The sequence below is a fragment of the Vigna unguiculata genome, chromosome 1 (assembly GCF_037176805.1).
Source record: "Vigna unguiculata cultivar grain cowpea cultivar isolate G323 ecotype 2 chromosome 1, ASM3717680v1, whole genome shotgun sequence".
Taxonomy (NCBI): Eukaryota; Viridiplantae; Streptophyta; class Magnoliopsida; order Fabales; family Fabaceae; genus Vigna; species Vigna unguiculata.
Genome location: NC_140792.1, coordinates 47,311,094 through 47,335,433, shown reverse-complemented (window position 1 = coordinate 47,335,433; position 24,340 = coordinate 47,311,094). Strand labels below are relative to the sequence as shown.

At 29.2% G+C, this 24,340-nt stretch overlaps 2 protein-coding genes, 1 long non-coding RNA gene and 1 pseudogene across 5 annotated transcripts; 2 read left to right on the top strand and 2 right to left on the bottom strand.

Moving 5' to 3' along the window:
* LOC114191209 (uncharacterized) lies at positions 1–1,357 on the top strand (annotated as a pseudogene).
* A 177-nt stretch (positions 1,358–1,534) lies between these two features.
* LOC114171888 (N-(5'-phosphoribosyl)anthranilate isomerase 1, chloroplastic-like) lies at positions 1,535–4,181 on the bottom strand. 3 transcript variants are annotated; one of them, XM_028056727.2, is made up of 6 exons: positions 4,065–4,123; positions 3,820–3,946; positions 2,828–2,932; positions 2,336–2,700; positions 2,096–2,259; positions 1,535–1,991 (listed from the first exon to the last, which is right to left on the bottom strand). In XM_028056727.2, exons 2-6 carry the CDS (start codon positions 3,857–3,859, stop codon positions 1,766–1,768), a joined length of 900 nt encoding a protein of 299 aa, XP_027912528.2. In that variant the 5' UTR covers positions 3,860–3,946; positions 4,065–4,123; the 3' UTR covers positions 1,535–1,765. The 3 variants fall into 3 exon arrangements, with proteins under 3 accessions (XP_027912528.2, XP_027912569.2, XP_027912496.2); XM_028056768.2 differs by lacking the exon at positions 3,820–3,946 and having other exon boundaries at positions 4,065–4,181; XM_028056695.2 differs by having other exon boundaries at positions 3,820–4,136.
* An 8,315-nt stretch (positions 4,182–12,496) lies between these two features.
* LOC114170232 (jasmonate-induced oxygenase 2-like) lies at positions 12,497–15,624 on the top strand. The gene is made up of 3 exons (XM_028055738.2): positions 12,497–13,243; positions 13,504–13,834; positions 15,278–15,624. Exons 1-3 carry the CDS (start codon positions 12,741–12,743, stop codon positions 15,524–15,526), a joined length of 1,083 nt encoding a protein of 360 aa, XP_027911539.1. The 5' UTR covers positions 12,497–12,740; the 3' UTR covers positions 15,527–15,624.
* Positions 15,625–17,153: 1,529 nt separating this feature from the next.
* On the bottom strand, positions 17,154–19,026 carry LOC114191918 (uncharacterized). The gene is made up of 3 exons (XR_003606041.2): positions 18,876–19,026; positions 18,689–18,761; positions 17,154–17,422 (listed from the first exon to the last, which is right to left on the bottom strand). It is a non-coding gene; the product is annotated as an uncharacterized LOC114191918 (long non-coding RNA).
* Between the last annotated feature and the right edge of the window lie 5,314 nt (positions 19,027–24,340).

Below are 24,340 nucleotides of genomic sequence, written 5' to 3'. Positions count from 1 at the left end.
ATGGAAAAGCTAAACGAGAACCATGTCCATGAAGCTGTCCAGTCCAGATATCATGAAATTAAGCAATTAGGGCAAAACTACATCAAGATTTTCTGCATCAGAAGCTCTTACAATATTTCTGAATCATCATCACATGCACCCAGGGACTCTGGAGTAAACATCTTGCCTTGATGTTTTCAATAGATACTACCTCATCTACCTACCAATGTTATTTATTAATTAAGCAAATAAGACCTTGGAACTGAACTAGAAATCTAAAAAGTAGGTTACTAGATTTGATGGTGCAACAAAGCACACTAATTATAATTTCACTGGCTAAGAAAAATGCCCACCAAAGCCCTCTGAAACAAAGGGGAACCAGAGCAATCACCTTGAGATTATTCTTGAGAGGAAAAAGACCGGACTTAAATGCAATGAATTGTGAGAAGTGTTAGCAATTCACTTTCCCATAAACTTCAGCCAATAGAAGAGAGTGCATTGCTAATAGTTCTAATGAATTATTAACTATTACCGTTTTCACCATTCATTATTCTAGTGTGATTCAATTATGTTATTTTTGACTGTCATTTTTTTATCATTTACACAACTCTTTCATTCTCCATTAGAAGTTGGAAAAAAAATACCAGGTTGCATCAAGATACTGTTGGAGTTTCTTTACCAAAGGCCACTCAGTTTACGTTGTCATAATGTCTAGATTGAGAAAGCTTGTCAAGGAAAAAGGGTTTGGTCATTTTGTTCACTTGCTGATAGTAATCAGCTTGCAAAGGATTTGAACAAAGCTGAAAATTCAGTAGGCAAAGATCAGATAGCATATATGAAACCTCGATGGAAATTTCCAATTGCAAGCTAAAAGTTAATCCTGAGTCAGGATCTCAGACATTAGATGCTTCAATGGTTCAACTAACCAAAAGCAAGGATAAGCAGCATCTCCTAAGTCACAATTTGCAACCATCCCGAACTGATGAGGGAAGCTAAAGGCATCTCGAGTCCTCATACCATACGTGAAATTAAGAGCATCTAAACTACACGTTGATATCAGAGTGTTGGAGGCTTTAAAAGGTGACAGAGGAAAAGATGTGTTCTTCAAGAAGTCCCTACTAATTTGTTTGATGATAGTAAAGAGGATTGTCAACGGGCTTCCTTTCCAATTTCGTGGAGATTCTGATCTGTTCTCCATTGTCCTTTCCATTTGTTTTTATCAGCACGGTGTTGTTTGCAACAAAGTTACATCGTGTGCAAAATTGGTGCACACTTAAACTGGTTTTTTATTTATGTAAGTTCTCATTGCAATACAATATGCAGTCCACCTTTACAGGTAGATATCAAAATGTCTAGACATATTTTTGTGTTTGTTTAGCAACACCCGAGTCTTCTACCTGTTCAAATCTCTCAAAAAAACACATTTTAAGTACCGCGTGAATTAGAGGTTACTGATCCAAGAAGTGTAGAATTGCAAGGGGGTGGTTGTGCTCTGTGCAACGATAAACAGGAAATACATCACAGGACGCAAAACAATTTTTTTAGGAACAAAGTATACATAATAAAGGGAAAGTAAGTTACTTTATTCGAATTTGTATTAATTAAATGAAGATTGTACCCATATATTCTCACCCCGCATTACAATGTTGTCGTGCCAAAAAAAACGCTCCCAACTAAAAACTTCAGGGATACAATAGGATTTGGAAATAAATTTGCAACAAGACATCAGAAGGATATTTCCAAATCACAATACTTCTTTTCTCGAGACTCATAACAAGTTGGAAAATCAACACTCAAAAGAATGTACTGCATTCATGAAAGAAACTATTCTTGATTGATCTTTACGTATGCCATCAGATGCACAAATGCCACTGCTGACATCCACCCCTTCAGGCTTGAGAGTAGATAGAGCCTCTGAAACATTCTCAGGATTGATCCCACCGGCCAAGAGCCACCCGTACTTGCTTCTAATTTTTGGTAGTTTTAACCGGGCCCAATCGAATGCTTTTCCACTGCAAAAATGTCTTAATAGTTCAATGATATTGACGTGCACGGTGAAAGGAAGATTATCCAACAAGTTGGTGGACGTTAAGCTATACAAGATGTATGCCTTTACCTGCCACCTTGTGCACTATCAACAAGGACCCAATCAACTAGAGAACACTCTTCCTCAGAAATAGTGTTCGAAAGACTCCCATCGTCCTTTGCATGGAGAACATATATTACACGATTTTCCAGAATTAAAGATGGGAAAGCTGACCGAGAACCGTGTCCATGAAGCTACATTGTCCAAATGTTATATGATTAAGCATTCAATTGTCTTACACCGCACACTAACCTTAGGGAAACAAAGTACCTGCACAAATTCAAGGTTTGCCGCATCAGAAGCTCTTAGAATTGTTTCTGAATCATCATCCACAAATACACCCACAGGCTCTGCCCCGTGATCTCTTGCAGCCTTCGATATCTCCTTTGCAATCGAAAGTGGAACAGAACGTTTTGAGTTAGGCCAGATGATCATTCCAATTAAATTTGCACCAGCTTCAGCTGCCATTATAGCATCTTTAGCTGATGTAATGCCACACATCTTAACCAAAGGTTGACTCTTTCCATGCTCCTTTGATGAGCATGAATCATTTCTAACGTCGGTGAGTTTGCATGAAACTTGATGCTTAAGAAGAGAACTTACACTTGAAAATTCCACCTTCTGTCCCTTTAAACCTACAGAAATCATTTTAAAACAGATGAATGTTGACTCATTTATGAATTATGACCTAGTCACCGAACATGATCAATGCAAGCAAAGACATGAAATTAAGTCCACGTGACATGAAGATAAATGCTATACAAATCTTGCGACAAGTAGGAAAAGGACAAAGAATTGGACTGCCAGAAATTGGTCTTTTCTGAAAATTTGCAGTTCTGAGTCGGAAGTAACTCCCATCGATCGAACCTGTAGAAAAAGAGCACCAAATCTTGCAAGGTCAGCAGATTTTATTTTTATTTTTAAAATGAAGGGTTTGACATATGTACACGAAAACTTCTTTGTCACTGACGATAACTTGAAAATGCTAAATAGATACACGCTTCAAGACAAATCTGAAAAACATATAAATAGTATAAAACAGCCTGATCAAAATTGGCAAGAAACCTAGCATTTTATAGAACAAAGTCTCTCTATGAAAGACCTGTTCATGACTGCAGTAACGACGACGACTGAGTCTTTTCCTACGTGATAAGGTTGGTATAAGAATCAAACAACTTCATAATATTCTATTGTGGATCACGCTAATGAGTAAACTATTTAAGATTTCACTATAGTTTTCCCTAGCCTTCCTCAACTTATTTCAACAGCTTCTGCAGGACTTCTAAAACAGATCTATAGGGAATATACCCTTTTTTTATTACAGTAATATATATATAAAAAAAATACGAATATGAGCTCTGTGAAATTTAAGGATAACCTTGTCTCTATCTATTAACAGAAGTTATCTCTAATAAATCCAAAAATAAGAAAACTGGGGACTTGAAAAGTGCAATTCCTAAAAATTCAAGTTAACTGTGAAAGAGGGCAGGAAGAGTCAATATGAGCAATAGTTTTTTTTTTTTTTTTTTTGAGAAACCAGTCAAAAAGGTCTACAGCAACACTTGTACATGAATGAAGTGCTATAGTGAGTCTCAACAAATTCACAAGCATCACAAACTAATGTTTGATTATCACAAAAATAAATTCAGATAGGAACTTAATCAAACATCTGCAAGGCAAGTGTATCAGGTAACAGCCGGAGTGGCAATGATACACAATGCTCGTGGGAGATTGTATGATGGGTGACACCAGACCTTTAGCTCCGCCATTGGGGTTTGTTAGTGATTCAGCCATTTACGAGTGAGAGAATTCTGATAACCCATTAGCAGATCCGAGAAGATGGGTATGCGCGATTCAGGTTGAGAACAGCAAAGTGATATACTCCATGAAAGGGGATGAAAAGAAGTGTCCAAAAATTATACACTTTTTGGCATTACAAAAGAGAATCATAGTTTGCCAAGCCTGGTAACGAAAACATGAAATGGGTAAGACGAGAAACCTGAAAGCATGCTGACACTTCGGAAGTGACTAATCCGTGGCTCTGGAAAACCTAAGATGGGGATTTGGAGAAGCCAATGCTGCAGGTACTTAAACTCAGGAGGAGGAGCTGCGTTTTTTATTTATTTTGTTTGGTTTGTATGAAAAAAATAATAATATTTTTTTTCCTTAAATTTTAATAAAAATTAGAATTAATTATTTTTTAACTTTGTAGATCAATTTAATCTCCAAATTTAAAAAAAAAATACATAAATTTAGTTATTTTAATCAAATTTTCAATTTTGTTAAATTTATTTAACATTTTAGACGTTTCTCAATTAATATTAAAACAAAAATGTGTTAACCAATGTTCATATGTTATAATGGAATACGTTTGAAAAACGTTTAGAATATGCGTAAGTTTAATACTTTCAATTAAATTTTGTTAAATTTATTTGACATTTTAACGCATTTCTCGATTAACATTAAAGTGAAAATATGTCAAACGATGTTAACAATTCATATGTCATCGTCATCATGAAACACGTCTCAAATGTCAAAATCTTGTTAAAGGAATTAAATTCAAACACATATAAAGTTGGAAGACTAGATTGGTCCAAGGTTTTAAATAGGAACTAATTTAAATTTTCACCTAAAACTAAAATGACTAAAAACATATTTAACCCTATAACAAAATATGGCTTGATTACTTGGACAATCCCACTTCAGTGGTGTGTGTCAATTTGTTATTTGCTTCTTCTTTTTAAGGTTTAAAGTATGTCTCAACTCTTTAACTTTTGAAAAAGTATCTAAATCAAGTTTCTTTCAAAAATATAAATAAATTATTAACACAACGTTAATGACATGCCACATGTCATGTTAATATATAGTTTTTTTTGTAACAATTTTTGTTATCACATGTCAGGTCTTGATGTGACAAGTATTATTGTTATTGTTACGTGTTTTACTATCAAGAGTGTCATGTCTTGATTTTAATTTAATCTATATATATATATATATATGTATTTTTTATTCAATTTAATTCTACCTAAGTTTATTTTGTAATTTGATTCAATTTTGTCTTAATTTTTGTTGAAATATTCAAAATAGAGCTATATTGTCTCTCTTCTAATTTATATCAAATTTATTATTTGCATAATTGTTACACCAATATTTTTTATTAAAATAATTTTTAATATATTACATTATTTTATATTATTATCTCATGTTAATCATTATTTTTTTTATATAGAACAATATTGTCTTTTTAATTTGAAATCAAATTTATTATCTTTATAAATATTATACTCTTATTTTTATTGAAAATAATTTTTTAATATATTATATTATTTTATATTATTATTCAAACTTTTTTAATATTAAATTTTAATATAAATATAAGTAATTAATTTTGTAAAAATATTTACACTTAATTCGTTTTAATCTTATAACAAAAACATGGATTAAAAAAACATATTTTAATTGTTAAAAATATTGGGAAAAAATTCAATAAAAGAGAAATATGTAGAAACTAACTTGAACCAAAGAGACGAATATAAAACCTAAATTGAAACAAAAATAATGACACTTAGAGTGACAATGATACATGACATTGTCCTGCAGTCACATGGCACTGTTAGTACCACATATTATACCAAAGATCTAACACTTGGCAACATTTTTCTTTGCAAGAAAAAAAAAAGAAAAAATTAATTAAAAATATTTTTAAAAAATTAAAAAATTATATATTGACACGTGACATGTTGTTAACTATTATTTTTTTGCTTAAATGATCTAATTGAGACATTTTTTTAAAAATTGACACATAATTGAATATTCTTTTAAATCAAATACCAAGTTAACATATTCCCACAAAAATAGGGACCATCCCATACTTAAAACTTGAAGTTCCATATATTATCTCTTTCTTGTAAGATATCTTGAAAAAAAAATTACCTTTTTTTTCATATAATATTTTTTATTTCAATGAGTAAAATTTATTTCATATTTTTTAATTTTAATAACTAAAATTTATTTTATCTATAACTAGACACATTTCTCTGGTGTCCTCTTTTATTTTTTCTTATTTTACCTTTTTAATTACTACTTTTAAAATTTAAATAATTATTCATAATAAAAAAAATTATCATTTTGTTAACTATTTTTTTAATTCAATTAATTAATTATCATAAAAATTTATTTACACTTTTATCATTTTAGTAACTATTTTTTAAAATTTAAATAATAATTTATAATAACAAATTATTTACACGATATTACTTGTAATATTTTATCTATAATCTATAATCTATAACTATATATAAAGGGGATTCTCTCTTTTGTGTCCACATTTCATAATTTCAATTTTACCCTTTACAATTTAATTATTTATTAAATTTTTAAAAATTAACGGTTAATTTTACAAGTTTTTATAAAACTATTTATTTATCTCCTTTTTCTTTTTTCTCATACTATTCATCAACAATTATTTTTTTCATATTTTTTCCATACATTTCACTTTAATTTTTATAAATATACTTTTATTTTGTTCATTAACTTAATAACATTACAATATCATCAATTATAAATATAATTCGAAAAATGCGTACACGCAGGCGCGATAGCGCCTGTGTTTACACTAGTAATATATAAAGAGGATCCCCTCTTTTATGTTCATATTTCAAAATTTCAATTTTACCCTTTAAAATATAATTATTTATTAAATTTTTAAAAATTGACCGTTATTTTTACAAGTTCTTTTATGAAATCGTCTATCTCTGCTTCTTCTATTTTTCATATTTATCAACAATTATTCTCTCATCTTTTCTAATATATTTCACTTTATTTTTAATAAATATAATTTTATTTTATATATTAACTTAATAATATTACAATATTATTATCTATTAATATAATATCACATCACGCATATTTAAAAAGTGCGTACACAAAACCGCCGCATGTCTTTATTTTATCTATAATCTATAAAAATATATAAAGGGGATTCTCCTTTTTGTGTCCACTTTTCAAAATACCGATTTTATCCCTTTAAATATAATAATTTATTAAATTTTTAAAAATTGACTGTTACTTTTACAATTTTTTTATAAAATCAGATATTTTTCTTTTTTCTTTTTTTCTTTATTTATCAATAATTATTCTTTTATCTGTTCTGATATATTTCACTTTAATTTTAATATATATATATATAATATAATATAAAAAATATATACACAGACGCAATAGCGCCTTGCGCCTGTGTTACGCTAGTGATACGTAAAGAGAATTGGTTTTTGGAACCACCTTTTTATACACATTTCATTTCCAGTTTTACTTTTTATTACCGTAAATTATTTTATAATTTTACTTTCAAATTTTATAATTCTTTGTTCAATGAACTAATTACCTACCTTTTAAAAAAAGCTATCTACAACTATTATTTTCCGTTTTGGTGTACATAATTTTTTCCAATTTTACTTTTTTGGTAGTCTTTTCTTAAATTAAAACCATTATCTTACCGTTTTAACCATTTATTTTAATTTTACCTATTTTTTAAATTAAAATAATTATTTTACTATTTTACTTTTTTTAAATAATTATTTATTCAAATTTAATTAATAAAAAATTTCAAACCATGTAATAAAAAAAAAAGAAAACACACGTACGCGTGTGAATTTGTTTTCATTATTAGTCTAAATTAAAACACCTATGTATTTAACTAAAAACAAATATATTCTTATTCTATTTTGAAAAGATTTTTTCTGTATATATGTTTTATAGAATAATGATATTTTAACTTTTTTGTTTTATCCAATTTTAATCTATCATTTTAATTATCAATTTTATATCATTAAAAAAATTAAAATAAATAATTTAATAATGATAATTTAAGTAATGAGTTAAAAATAAATAAAAAATAATAATTAGAATATCGTTATCTATTTTATGAGGTGGCACAACTATGGTGAAGATGTGACATTGTAAGTTTTGTTTGCAAAATATTATGTATTTAACCTAACATTAATTGTTCACTCCCATTCTCTTCAACTAACAATTTGTCACCTCTCAAATCCTACAACAATTTTGACATGACATCTTATAGTTTTGTGCCTACGGCTTTGTCACTTATAACATCAAAGTAATGGAGTTTTTCCTTTTTCTTTTTATAGTATATAAGTTATAGAAACAAAATTGTTCTCTGTGGTTAAATATTATAATAAATTGAATTCAGAACAAAACTAAGTTACAGACCTTAAAAAAATATATTAAACTAACTTCAAATTATTTGTTGAAGTAGTGGATAAATATTAAATGAACAAAGTTAATAGTTTTTATTATATTTTATTTTATTTTAAATATAAGTATTTTTAAATCATTATAAATTTTAGTAATTCAAAACATAAACGAATATTGCGATGGATATGACGATAAAACGAATTTTAGTATATATATATATATATATATATATATATATATATATATATATTTTCATGTACAATTTTAAATTAGGTATTATTTATATTCGCATGTACTCGATCAATGAAAATATTCTCTATTAAAATCTAGAAGATTTCTGATGATACCTACAAAGGTAAATCCATTTGCCATTTTTACGTTACATTCAACATATAACAAAATAACTTTTTTCACATTTTTGTATTTGATTATGTTGAATCTTTATCTAATAACTACAATAAAATTTATTAATATTATGAATTTTCACTAATTAATCCAAATAAAAACTTAATATGTAACATTTATAAATATATTTATATATAAGCATAAAAAATAAATTGAACTTTGTTTACGACACAACTCTTTAAATTAAAAAAAAAAATTATTTTAGAAATTTCACTGAGTAAAATAAAACTTTATCAAGCATATTTCTTCATGCTCACTTTTGAACTATATTCATTACGCTAAAAAGTACTTCATTAAGTAAGATTTTATTTGTTTCCTCACTAACAAATCATTGAGTAAATATTATCAATTTTTAAGAAAGATTGTATCTGTTTCCTCAGTAACAAGTAAATATTATCAATATATTTCTAATATTCTTTTAGTAACATTTTGTCGAGCGAAATATAATTTTGTTAGTCAATTGTATATAATGAAAAACTTCACTCAACGCTATAATTTAACCAAAATAATACAAAATTTAAATTCTTTTAATTTTTTTTCCTATCGTTTTTTGTTGAAATGACTTTTTTTTTAATAAAAATGTACATATAAATACAACAATCATATCCTAACACGTGAAAATATACATATAAAAAAGAAAAAAAAATACAGAAATATGATAATCAAACTAAATTAATATTAAAAAACAAAAAATTAAAGTCTCGCAAACGAACTAAAGAAAAAAAAATTGATACTATTACACAAAAACTCTAAACTATTAGACAATGACCTTCAAATTTCAAACGTAACTATGAAAGCTTCAAATTGTACTTAAACTCAAACTTTTCCCAGAAGCCCTCAAAACTTAACCATGCAAAACTTAACCATGCATGCCCTTCTATTTTCAAGGAGGTAGAAATCGAAGAGAAGAAAAATAAAGGTATAATTAGTCCTATAGTATCCAGTTTGGGACTAGACTGTCAAATAGGTATTCGGTTTAAAAAAAGTGTCAATTGCATCCCAATTTTTGAAAAAGTGCTTCAATTAGATTTCTTTCGGACAGAGTTGACTAACGTCGTTAGTCAATGTGCCATGTGTCAGTATGTGGTTTTTTTTATTTTTTTAAAATTTTTAAAATTTTTAAAATTTTTTTAAATGTTTTAATTTTTTTTAAATTTTTTGAAAAAAAAAATAAAAATGCCACGTGTCAAGTCCATGTGTGTGACACGTGACATTGTCAGTGTCACTATTAGATGTCATTGTGTTGATTTCGATTTAGTCCCCATATATGTCTTTTTGTTTCAATTTAATACCTAAGTATGTGTATTTGATTCAATTTTGTCCTAATTTTTTTTAATAATTAAAATATATGGGACTTTTAAAAAAAGTTGAGATGAAATTGACATTTTTTTAAAATCGGATATCTATTTGACACACTAGTCTCAAATTGGGTACTATACAATTAATTATACCAAAAATAAATTGCCATTATATTGTTAAAAACGATGATTTTAGTAAGATATAAATGAATTTCAAAAAAGAGATATAGGAATTGAAGCTATAAAATTGTTGGGAGATGAAAGTGTATAATCAAGAAAATTAATTTGTTGCTCTTAAAGAAATGATAAAACAATGTTTCATAAAAAACAACAGTAGCAGTCATCTTTTCTATTCTCACCTCTCTCTCTCTCTCTCTTTTTATTTTTAATTATAGATACCCAAAACAACTCAAATCTTAAGCCCACAACTCAAGCCCGTATCTCACTTATACATAAATTAAAATAATTCTAAAATAAACATTCTGTTGTATCCACACACAAAAAATTTAATACACCTAAAATTTATTTTTAATATTATAATAATTTTAATAAATGAAGTGCATCTAAAATTTTGAAATATTTTATTCAAATAACCTATTACTTATAAAAATATTCAAATTTAAATACTAACCACCTTCTTAATGTGATAAAAATTTCTCCATTAAGAAAAATAATTACGATTATCAATTGATAATAATTTATTTATTACTCACAATAAACATAACACTTGGAATGACAATGTGAGTTTGATTCAACAAGTTAGCTCGCAGGCCCGTCAAAAAATGTAAAACAAGTCGAGGTATTAAGCCCGATGGTTCACAAAAGTCTAGTCCGTAGCCAACAGTTCGTGCAGGCTAAAGGTAAGGTGGGATGGTTTTGAGACCCACATAACCTAACACTTTTAAACTTCAACTTGTAAACCAATTTTTAAACTATTGTGGACTTTTTTCTTTATCGGACTGTTTTTTGACTGCTTTTTATTGGACTATTCCACTGTTTTTTATTACTAGAGTTGTGGTTGCTTTACATCCTTATTTTTCATGTCCAATACTTATTTTGTTGTAGAATATTACTTTCTTTAAATGATTTTTATGAAATATTTTATCTTCAAATTAATTTGATTAATGCATGTACAACTTTGCATTCTTAAAATTATTTAAATACAACAAATTAATTTCTAAAATTATGATGCTCAAAAAATGAAGACCAACCAACGGGCCTATGGGCTAAAAGAAATGTGAGACAAACTACAAATTTCAGCCTGCATTTCTTTGCGAGGCTACGTCTGACCTACAATGTGCATGTTGGATCTAAATGAGTAAAGTCGACCCATATTGTTACCTCTACTCATTTCACAATAATTCTCTAAATTTTAATTATTATAATATGCAGTTATGTAAACTAATTAATATGTAGTTGTATTATGTAAACTATTATATACAAAGTATTTAAAAAGAACACATGGATAAACGTTCGCATTAATTTTAAATTAAATAAATTTTGAATATAATATGATAAATCAAACTAATGATTGATTATATATTTTACTATTGATAATAGTATAATTTAAAATGGAATCAGAAGGTGACGTCATTGATGAGAGTGGGGAACTGATGAGGTCCAAAGTTGGAGAGGCGTGTTTTAACCAAAATCATTTGCTGTTGGCTCCTAATTTGGTGAGCCATACTCCTAATTCACATGCTCTTTCTTACGTTTTCTAATTATGTTATCTATTTAAACATGTAAGACTTTAAGGTTTCCAACACAATGTCTCATTTCAAAATTAAACTCAAAAAGGAAATGCTAATATTTTTTTTTGGCCAATTTTTTATAATTTACATATACGTTATTCCTAAAAGAAAAAAAAAGAGCTAACATGTACTTTTTGATAAAGTAAAATTAGAATAAGAGCGTGGATAAATTAATTTGTTGCCTAAAGGTATTTATGAAGAATTTTATTCAAATAAATATGCTATTTGGCATATTTATTGTTAATTAATTGTCATTGGAAATTTTAAAAATAATTAAAGTTCATAGAATAAATGGTACGGATGTTAAAAAAATGTGATAGAATTGGATCACGCTGCCAATTCACATGCTGAACATAGTTAGTCATGGACCACAAGGTGCGACAACCATAACGCTGTCCCAAGATGGTTATCGATTTTATTTTAAACAGAATAATTGTTTAATAATTATATTTTAGAGATATCAGACATACACGTCAACGTCGTGAAAAACAACAATAACTGATTTTTTTAACATCTTAACAGATATTAAATTTTTTAACGAAATTACGAAAAAGACTTTAATCGAAAGATAACAAAACAAATAAATGTAATTATCACAAGGTTACACAGGAGTCCCACACTTTTAAGAATTAAAAACACGGAGCGAGTGAGTCCCCACATCGAAGTGTGTCGTGTCTTGGGGTTAACCTGCACAGCATTCACACCCTTTAAAAACCCACAAACTTCACGTTTTATTTTACGTCCATTTCGCTTTTCATGCCACCACGGTCCCACTCTCTTCTCTTCCTTTAACTTCCACCATATCTCATCCCCACACTCTTCTTCCTCTTCTTTCTTTCTTTGCCTCAAATTCAAATCCTTCTCTTTCTCTTCCAATTCCCTCAACTTTCAGATTAAGAAAATTACCAGTTCCTTTCATACTTCACTGTATATATATATATATTTCTTCTTATAAACACCAACCAACCAACCAACCCTGTCTAGTACTATACTACTATCTAGCTAGCAATGTCAAAAGACCAACCAGATTGGCCAGAACCTATTGTTCGGGTTCAGTCTTTATCCGAAAACTGCTTCGATTCAATCCCTGAAAGATACATCAAGCCTTCTACTGATAGACCATCATCCGAAAGCTCTAATTTTGATGATGCCAACAACATCCCCATCATCGACCTCGGAGGTCTCAGTGGCGCCGACCATCATGTCTCATCCTCAATTCTTAAGCAAATCTCTGACGCTTGCAAGGAGTGGGGCTTCTTCCAAATCACAAACCATGGTGTTCATCCCGATTTGATGGACAAGGCTAGGGAAACTTGGCGTCAATTCTTCCACTTGCCCATGGAGCTCAAGCAACAATACGCAAACTCACCCAAAACTTACGAAGGCTATGGAAGCAGACTCGGAATTGAGAAAGGTGCTATTCTTGATTGGAGTGATTACTATTATCTCCACTATCTCCCCTTGTCTCTCAAGGACTGTAACAAATGGCCTCACTTGCCGTCCCAATGCAGGTAAATTCACCGTAACATACTAAAACTTGGACAAAAGCTTCACACAAAATTCTGTTCTTAATATATATTACGACTAACTTGAATTATGTTAGCGAGATGAAAACCGTATTATGATTGAATTGATTACAGTCGTAATTATACTGAGATAAATCTCTAATTCTGAGTGAAAAACAACATTAGGAACATCTATATATATATGTATGTAAGTTCTGTCCAAAAAAGAAGACATGGAGTAATTAACAGCGTATTGTTTTATGTAGGGAAGTGTTTGATGAGTATGGGAGAGAGTTAGTGAAGCTATGTGGGAGGTTGATGAAGGTTTTGTCGATAAACCTTGGATTAGACGAAAAAACTCTTCAAAATGCTTTTGGGGGGGAAGACATAGGGGCATGTCTGAGAGTGAATTTTTACCCGAAGTGTCCACGACCAGAGTTAACACTGGGTCTGTCATCACACTCAGACCCTGGAGGAATGACTATGTTGCTTCCAGATGATCAAGTTCCTGGTCTTCAAGTTCGAAAATGCGACAATTGGATAACTGTGAAGCCTGCACGCCATGCTTTCATCGTTAATATCGGTGATCAAATTCAGGTGAATAATCTTCAATCTCTCTGTTATCCATATTCGCAGATTTTTGCCACATTAATTTGTCACTGTATGCATTACCATGCCCACTTACAGAGAACACAACACATGTGAGGTTCAGTTGTTGTTACTTTAGTTTGATGAGTCGAAACGTGTCCTTTACCATCTTTTTGAACATTTGAGATAATTTTCCACATCACTATTGTCAAATGATGAAATTAATTAAAAATTAAGAGGTTTGTTAATACACTCAAATAAGAAATATCTAAAAAAAAAGTGTGACTTTCACTGTTTTTTTCAATGTATATAAAATTTTGTTTTAACAAGCATGCTAAAAATATGTTGTTAGCGTGTCATATTTTAAGTTGGTCAATATTTTCAACCGTTTTAATTAAAAGTAATGACAAATTAATCTTTTTTTATATTTATTTAAACCCTCCTAAAGGGCAAGGATTACACAGCATTAATCAGTTCAAAATATTTCAGATGGTCTTTGAAATAATTATTATAAGCATCAATGATTCTATCATAAAGTTAATTTATAATTGGATGATGATATCATTACATTTCAATTGGATTCTTGCTTTACTATTTAGATCTTTAATTATTTTAGATGAATACTTTATTCTGGAATAAAAATATTGAACAAGTGATTAACTTTCTTCAAGTTTACGACATCTAAAATATAAACTCTGAAAACCACGCACTTACATAAAGTAGATAAACCTTTGACCTAAAAGGTTTAAGGATAGAGTCATAGGATTTGATGTAAAAAAAGATAAGATTCCTTCACAGTGTCGAAGAATATATATCAAAATGGCCCATCGAGCTAAAGGGTAAGGAGTATGCACTTTATGATTCAGTTAAAGGTAGCTAAAGAAAAACAAAATAAATTAATGTTATTATTATTAGGTTAAAAGTCATAATTATGTCATCTTTATCTTGTAAGGTTTGAAAAAATTTAAATTTATTTTTGACATGATATGTATTGTTAACTAGGCATAAGATAAGCTGTGTGTGAAAAGGAAATTGTGATTTTTATCTTTGAGAACAGTAAAAAATCCACTGTAATGTTGTGAATCATGTGAAGCATCACTATCAATTATTTATGTGTTTTTAACTGTTGAAGGCCCCATAGGCCAACATGTTCCATATGAAATACTATTTCCACTCTCACTCAACTCAACAGGTGGAATATTATTTAATTTTGAAAAACACGAAATGCTTTCCATCTCACCTCCTCACAATAATAAACTTAAAATGATTCTAAATAAATAATCGAAATTAAATATCTATGGGTGATATCAGAATTGATGGTTCGGAGTGATCGACTGCATAATTATATTCATAACAAAAAAAAATTATTTAAGTGACTGATCGGATAATCATAATCCATATATAACTGTGTTGGTTAATGATTTGGTTTTTTGTTTGTTTGTGTTTGAGTAGGTACTAAGCAATGCAATTTACAAGAGTGTGGAACACAGAGTGATAGTAAATTCAGATAAAGAGAGAGTTTCTCTGGCTTTTTTCTACAATCCCAAAAGCGATATACCCATAGAACCAATAAAGGAGCTGGTAACAGTGAATACACCTTCACTTTATCCACCAATGACCTTCGATGAATATAGACTCTTCATTAGAATGAGAGGACCTCGAGGCAAATCTCAAGTTGAATCTCTAAAGTCTCCAAAATGATTCATGCTCTTGCATAATAATTTCGTTGTTCAATTCCAACTCTATATTTCCAAATGTAATATAAAATAATAATAATAATATTATTATTATTAATACCATGCTTGGTTATTATAACTATTTAAGAAATAATTTACTATTTCTCAACTACTCCCAAACGTGCTACACCTTTTTCATGCGCAATTGATTGCAAATCTAGTAATGAGACATTGAGGCATTGAAGAAGGATGTGAAATGGAGATTGGATATTTTGGTATGAAATTATTTGGACAAGTTGTTTTCTACTTTGGTTGATGTCGAAAATTTTATGGACCGTCAAGATTCTTCCTATGTGTCTAAATAAATCTGGGTTTTGTTTTGTCCCCACTTCTGAATCGACTATTTGTGGTGATAACTAAGCACGCCATAATTTTAAAACACCACATAATGTACCTATTGCTGTCTGCATTATAAAGGCATATTTTAAATTCATGAAATACCACAACCTCAACTTCTTTCCTTGCCAATTCTTTATTGTTATTCGTAAAAAAGGAAAAAAAATCCCTTTTTAATTAAATTTCTTCCAACAATTTGCAGTACTATATGAGGAATTGGGTTAAAATACATGCATATTTTATATTATTCGAAAATTTTTAATTAGATCAAATATATTCTACAAGTTTGAAATTGGATCTTAGGTTTTTATGATTATTTATGATCCTTACATCTGTTAAAGTTTTAACGATACACATGTTTGATAAGTGAAGTAATTATAAATTAGTCTGACTAAATAATTATATATTAACTTGAAAAAGATACAATTTAGTAAAATTATATTTTGACTCCTATTTTTTTATATTCATCTTTTATTTTTTAACGTGATTTAGTTTAGGTCATTAATTCTTTAAAAAAAATAGTGATACATTAATTAATGACCCACATTAATTTATGTAAAAAAATAAAGGATGAAAATTATAATATCATTTGCTTTAGTTTATTAGGAAAACAAACATTTAAGTATTTGTTTAATTTATTTATTTTGGCTACACCGGTTATAGTTTGTAAGCCTTTTTTTTCTATTTGTATACTTACTAAACGTTTAAATGATTTTTTTATTAAGGTTTTAATTTCAAGACTCTTTTTCTAACCTTGGAATTCTTATGGGTTTAATTTTACTTCTTACATCTTTTTTTTGTTTTCCCTCACACGGTCATGACACGCAACCTTGATGGCACCATTCATTAACACTATTTTAGAAATATTATTATTATTTTTAAACTATATAAGTTTATTTAATTAAATTTTATTTATGTGAAAACAGATTATAGAAGGAGCTTCACGTGACTATTGTTTGTTTTTTTAGCAATTTGTCTCAGTCTGGCAGTAATGTTGTTTGTTTTCTTACCATTTGTAGTGTCTACACACATATTTGCCACTCTTAAACAAAAATAAATATATGACGTCGTATACAACAAGGACAAATTTATATTAAATGTTTGATATGAAATATGATTCCTCTCAAAGCTAAGCAACTAATTTAATGAATTCCACTAAAATTGGCTTAGTGGCAAGAGAGGTTGATATAAATCAACTTATTTATTGTGATGTCCCATTTTTAATAGATTAATCTACCAAATAAAGCGTCATAAAATTTTGATAACGAAAGCCAATCGAATAAACATGAAACGTAAGAAGGGTAACTATTACAGTCATCCGGAGTCACTTAAAAGAAACTTAGGCATACCACATAGTCCTAAGCAAAAGGAAATTTAAAGGTTCAACGGTCTTGCAAAAGGGTTGCCCTCAAGGCAACTAATACAAAAGGCCTCATGGCCATGAAACTACTCCTAAGACATCCAGACAGGAAGAACTAAGCCGCACCGCTGCGTCTCCCGGATCCATCTCTAATCTCCCTCTCATCTACTCCCACCAAAAGGTGATCATCGCAAGAGAGAAAACATAACAGAAAACAAACACAACATGCAAGGGTAAGCTAGTGTAACATGAAACTTATTATAGGTAAAGGAACAAGTGCAATAACATTCACAGGCATACAACACAGAGACACATAAGTCATGTTATGGCAAACAAGCAAGACACTATGACTCAATTATCCGGATACATATATTAAGATCAGATTCACCGGACGCTTGCACTTGTGGTGGCCTCTACTGCTCTGCAGAGCCATTGCCAATGGGTTTCACCCTACCACTCACGAGGTTAGCCTTTAAGCGTCTAAGGCCATTATCCTGCCAAAGACTAGGGCCTCCCGCTACTCTCACCACTTGGGTCAGATTTCTCTACCTGAGACTCACTGACCCTTTAGAGTTTCGGGATGCGATCCTTACTTGAATCCTTATCTTAATATATACACTACACGCCACCATAAAATCTCCCCATGGGACTCATGGAATTACGCCTATCTCATCATCACAATCATGTTTCTCATACAACTCCCACCTCTTTTTGGTCATTCATTCAAATTTCATGTTAAAACATCACGAAGCCACAAACCCCTGATTAATCTCCTACCAAGCATGCCAATTTCGTTCATAAAATCCAAACACCCGAGCATATTCACTTATATCATATTTAGGAGGAATAATCTAAACAACGCATGCAATAAATCATTTAAACAGTCAAGGAAACAGAGCACCCATTCGTACACTCGCTCAGGCGAGACGCTGGCCTCACTGATGCAGCGGATTCTCGCCCAGGCGAGATAAGCAACAGGGGTCTTCACGAATTCTCGCTCAGGCGAGATGCTGTCCTCACAGAAACAGCGAATTCTCGCTCAGGCGAGACGCGCGACAGTGGAGGCATCACGAGATCTCGCTCAGGCGAGGCCTTCTCGCCTGAGCGAGACTATGCGTCGCTCAAAACGGAAAAAGGGCCGCCTAGGCGAGTTCTCGTGGCAGTGAGCACTCTGGTACTCTCGCCTAGGCGAGACGAGCTCGCTTGGGCGAAAATAGCAGAGTTCACCACTGTCCATCCACATGCAATGGCGGAAACCACCCAGATCCACTCCCAAACACACGTGCAAGGTAGAAAAACGACATAGAGCAACATACAGAATATAGCCAACCATTTATTTCACGATTTCAACACCATTCAAGCACCCACAACTTAGAACAGAATTTAAGCATGCCACAAAAACTTTAAACTTGAAAACCTAGCTCCCCTTACCTCTGTTTTGGAGTACCAAAAGCAAGCAGACTCTAACTAAGGGGATATCACAGATCCAGAAACTCGAGTACGGCTGAAACATGGAAAAAGAGGACAAAAAGAAGTCAAGAAACATAACCCTAACTTGACCCACGCGTCTTAAACAGAGTGAGAAGGAACGGACCAGGAGTTCTAAAGCTCAACTTACCTGGAAAAAAAAAAGAGGTTTCTCTAGTTCGAAGGCGGACAAGCTTCGTGCCCTAGCAGAGCTCCTGCTTTCGTAGAGAAGTTGAGGGGAAGGCTGGCTTTCTGAAAACAAGGTGATGTGAAACTGTGAGGGGGTTTGGCAGGGTAGGGTGTCCTACTGAAGGGCTGCCCTTGGGCCTACGGAGGACCAGGCCCACACCTCTGGGACAACAAAGGAAAGAAAAAAAAAGGCTTACATTTATGAACTAATTTTATTTTATAAAAGCAATTATTTATTTTAAAGTTTTATGAACTAATTTTAACTTAGAAAAAGTTACCTCTATTCCAAGTCAAGCTTTCTTTGTCATGAAGAATCTTATAGCCTCATTTTATCTTGAAATCTCTTAAAATCCTCAATCATTCTTTCAGGGTCTCATCTCAGAGCATCTTATAAGTGAAGTCACTTTCCATTGTTCCCCTCTTTTTTTCTGATTAACAATTTGTGATTGGGACGATAGGGGCATAGTAGTCAGGCGAACAAATGTTACGTACCAGCTAACATATCTCTAAATAAAACAACATAGGAAAGATTTATATCAATAATTTTTACAAAGCACAATATTTCAAATATTAATATAGAGAGGTTGATCACTATCAATGACCCTTATTTATTGTGAGACTTATGGTATTTTATCGTTGTTAACATTTATTTTGACCCAGCTCATCCGGGTTGAACCCGTGGTGAGCTGGGTTGGCTCACTAACCGTAGATAAAAGGATCACATAAGTGTTTTTTATTTTTTTTATTAAGTTGGGCTTTATATTTGGGTCAAGTTAGGTTGTTTTTTTATCCAACACATAAATAATTTGTATTTTTTTTTATTTTGGTTTGTATTTGGATTGCATTAAAGTTTATTTAGATTTTAATTAGAATTACAATTTAGTTTTGACTGAAAAGAAAAATAAGAAAAATAATACTATTTTAATTAAATGAATCCGTGAGCCAACCCGTTTAACTCGCCAACCTGTGATGAAACGAACTGGGTTCAAATTTTTTTGGCTCGCTAAAAAGTGAGTCGGGTTGGGTTGACTCACTAAATCATCAACCCATGATGGGTCGAGGCGGGTCGGGTTACCCGTTTTAACAGTTCTAGTATACTTTTATTTAAGATTTATTAAACTTTATGTTATGTCACCACATTGTAGTAAAAGAGATCCTACAAAATATATGTTAAATTTTAATATGATATCGCAATCAAGATATCAAATTTTTTATACGCTAATGTATTGTGTTATATATATATATATATATATATATATATATATATATATATATATATATAATTGCATTTTTAACATAACGCATAACATATAGATTTAATTTCTTTTTAATATTACCAATTTGAGTTCGTTTTTTAAAAGTTACGGACATAGGTTAAGTTAAGTTATGTTTCGTAAGTACAACTTCATTTTGAAATTATCAATATTGTAGACTTCAATTTTAAAAACACTGAAATCATATTTAGTATTGTAGACTTCAATTTTAAAAAGTTTCCAATAACATTGATAACTTCAAAATAAAGATGTGCATACAAGACATGACTTAATCCCTATCCATAATTTTTTTTAAAAATGAGTCCAGATTAGTAATATGAAAAAGAAATTAACCCTTTTAGTAAATTAACCTAAACAATAAGATCAAATATTAATTTAAACATTTCATAAAGAATAATTTACAAATCAAATACATTTGTTTTAATGCAAAACATCAATTAAATACTTCAAAGTGAGATGAATTTCCGAATATTATATTAAGCTCAAACTCGAAAGGTAACCCACGGTAAGTAATACAAATTACACATGAGAATTCTAATACAATAGGGTGACTTCCCATACATATATAAATTTTGATCATTTCTCACTTTTACCGCTAATATATCATTAATAAGAATTGAGTGGTAAGTGAAACGTAGATATGTTATAGAATCTCATAATTTAATATTAAAATTATATATTACCAACTTCCAGAATGGTCAAAGTAATGGTGATGATAAAGGTTAATAATTGTAAAGTGGATAACAATTTATGGCTCCGTGTGTCCCTTTTGGTTCATCTCCCCCAACCCGCAAAATTTATAGGTTAAATGTGAGGTAGGCCATTGACATTATTTTTTAAATAAAAATTAAATAAAATTTTATATATTATATTACTTCAAAGATACATATGTAGGATAATATTTTATTTTAAATTATTAACATATACAAATTAAATTTTAATTATTAATTATAACAAATTATTTAACATATGAATACAATAATTTTTTAATTTATTTTATAAAGACAATAATTATATTATAAATAGCTTACTTTAATCAATCATATTAAAACATGGACAATGATACTTTAACCCTTTTTTTCTTTACCCACTCTTAACTCACCACTTCAATCACCATTAGATCATCACATCACTAAAAAGAATCAAAATAAATTATCTAATGGTGATTAAAGTAGTAGATAAAAAAAATGGATTAAAATATCATTTTCCTTAAAACATAAGTCATATATAAAATATTATTTTAATACCCATACATACACATACACAAACATCTTCCAGAATCATACCATCATAACATACAACTCATTTTCATATTCTAAAACTATGACACACAAAAATCAAATTTACTCATTCATCATTAAACACAAACATTTCATTCATAAAATAACATAATATTTCAATTGACCAACATATTTTCAATTCAAACAACTCATATTTCTTATTTGTCTCTCAAACAAAACTCTTAACAATACACACATCATCACACATATTCTATTATACTTTAAACTGAGAAAATAAAAGGTTAAGTTATAATCTTAGTTTTAACATGTCATATGTGATTTTAATTGTCATATTTTAATTAATTCTTTAAGTTTATACATAATTTATTTTGTTTACTATTATTTAATTAAGTTATAGATTTAGCATACTTAAACAATTAAAATATACAAATTTTAAAAAATAGAAAATTAAATCAAAATTGAGGACTTTAAAAATGGAAATTGTTAAAATGATAAAAAAAAAACAAAATATTGATAAAATAAAATAAAATTACAATCAATCCAAATTAAAAATAGAAATGATCCCATCAAAGCATGCATGCATAAGCCCTCACATAAAAGAATTGTAATAAAGATTTGAAGTGTGGGCATTGTTGTTGTTCTTCTTCTAGATGTGTGTTTTTCTATCTTAACAATAGTAATAGATAACCAACAATCATTGTCAAACATGTTCATTGACTTACCATTCTTTTATGCGTTATGTAAAAAAAAAAAAAACATTATTTTATGTGTGATCCTTTCATCGACAAATGAATGTGACATATTCATGTCGCCACTGAACTTCATCTCCAATTAGTTAAAACTAAAATAAAAGGTTTCTGATTTGAAATTTCCAAACGCCGACAGCGTCCAAAGTTAGAATTCTCGTATATTCATTAAAAACATCCATGTTCATTATTAATTATCTAAATGGTTTTGAAAATCATTAGATGCTCTTAATTATCACGTGCTCAATTGAAACCAGGCATAAACTAATATAAAATTCTTTATTTTATGAATGATTCATGATTGGGCAGTTTTCTTACGTGGAATTTAAATTTGTCGAACTTCAATTGGTTGTTAGCAGCAGAATATAATATAATACTCACTAATGGTGGAAGCAGTTGTTGATGTGGGTAACCTTTCTTTGTCTTTTATTTTTCTTTAATCATAAAATAACCAACCTTTCATTTTCTATCAACCAGCAACGTTGTCTGATTGGGTTCCTTTTGTAGTTTTCTTAATATTTACATTATAAAATTCATTTTTTTACTAATTTTTATAATCCTCTAATTAGAAGCTGTCAAAATCTACAAACTTGTGGATACTAATTACGAAATTATAAAACATAGTAAAACGTATTAAATAATTTTAGGAGAAAAACAGTCACATGTCCTCACCATTAAAATCGATAATCTAATGTCCATTTTAACTTTTCTAACATATAATTCAAAACTTTTGTAATCAAAATAACTGTTAACTATGATTCATAATTATTGTCAAATACGCACTATTTCTTTATGTTTTTTTTTTCTTCTTCCTATATGGGTGGATGTTGACCTTGTGAGAGCGTGATTAAATAGATCTCATTAAAAATTGAGATTAATTTATCATTTTTGGAACATGGTTTCTATAGTTGTTACAAATGTAATCAAGGGAAGTAAAAATGTCAAAATGAGTTCCAATTCGTGAGTTAATTTGGCTTACCATGAATTTGAGTCAGGTTTGATCGAAACAATTCAATTTTTTTATAAGTTGGATTGAACTCAACTCACTTAGTCCACGGGTTCAAGCTGGGTTGAATGTGGGTTAACCCACCAACATTTTTTTATATTTAAAATAATGTTAAAAATATTTACTACTTCTAATTATATAGATTTACAATTTCATATTTTTAAATGCTATAATGTTGCTTAATAATATATTTAAATAGTTCGAATATTTAATTAATTTGTTTCTCAAGTTATAAATGTTGATATTTTAATCTTTAACTATTATCTTTATAATAATATTCAAAGATTAGGTGAACACTTTGATTTCACTATTATAAAAAAATAAATTAAGTCAATTCATTCTCATTGTAATGCAATAGACATATAAAATAAATTGCAACAAAAAAAATAGTAAGTCAATCCACTAATCTACCAATCTGTTGTGGGTCGAACCGGGTTAAAAAAATTCAAATAAAATATAAAATATTATACACATTAGTTATATAAATAAAATAATTATAAAAACACCTATAAAATAAATAAAATTAAAAATAAAATAGGAAAATAATTTAAATTAAAATAATAAAACTTTAAATTAAATATATATATATATATATATATATATTTATATTTATAATTTTTTTTCTTTTTTTTAAATTTAAAGTTTTATTATTTTAATTTAATTTTTTTAACATTTTTTTTACTTATTTTGTATTTTTAAAGTAATTTTTGTTTTAAATTTATATATTTTATAATTTTTAATATTTTTAATATGTGTTTTAAAAATAAATTAAAATCTTTATATATATATATATATATATATATATAAATTTTTATAATGTATTGAAAAAGTAAATAAAATTAAAAGTAATTAAACTTTAAATTTTAAAAAAGATAAAAGTGAAAAAAAAAGTATGTAATGTATCGGAATTCGATTTCTAGTATATATATATATATATATTTTTTTTTTCTTTTACATCTGAAAGTCTAAAATTAAAATTGGTTGTCGATTTCCGAAAGAAAATATTTTGGAGGCGTGATCTATGTTGTTTCGCTCAAATGGTTGAAGAATATTTTTGGAATTTTAGAAATTTTTAGAAATAAAAAAAAATTATTGGAAGTGTAGGAAGAAAGACCCATTGATTTTTTCTTACGGGTCTGGAATTTCTGGTGAGAGTCCAT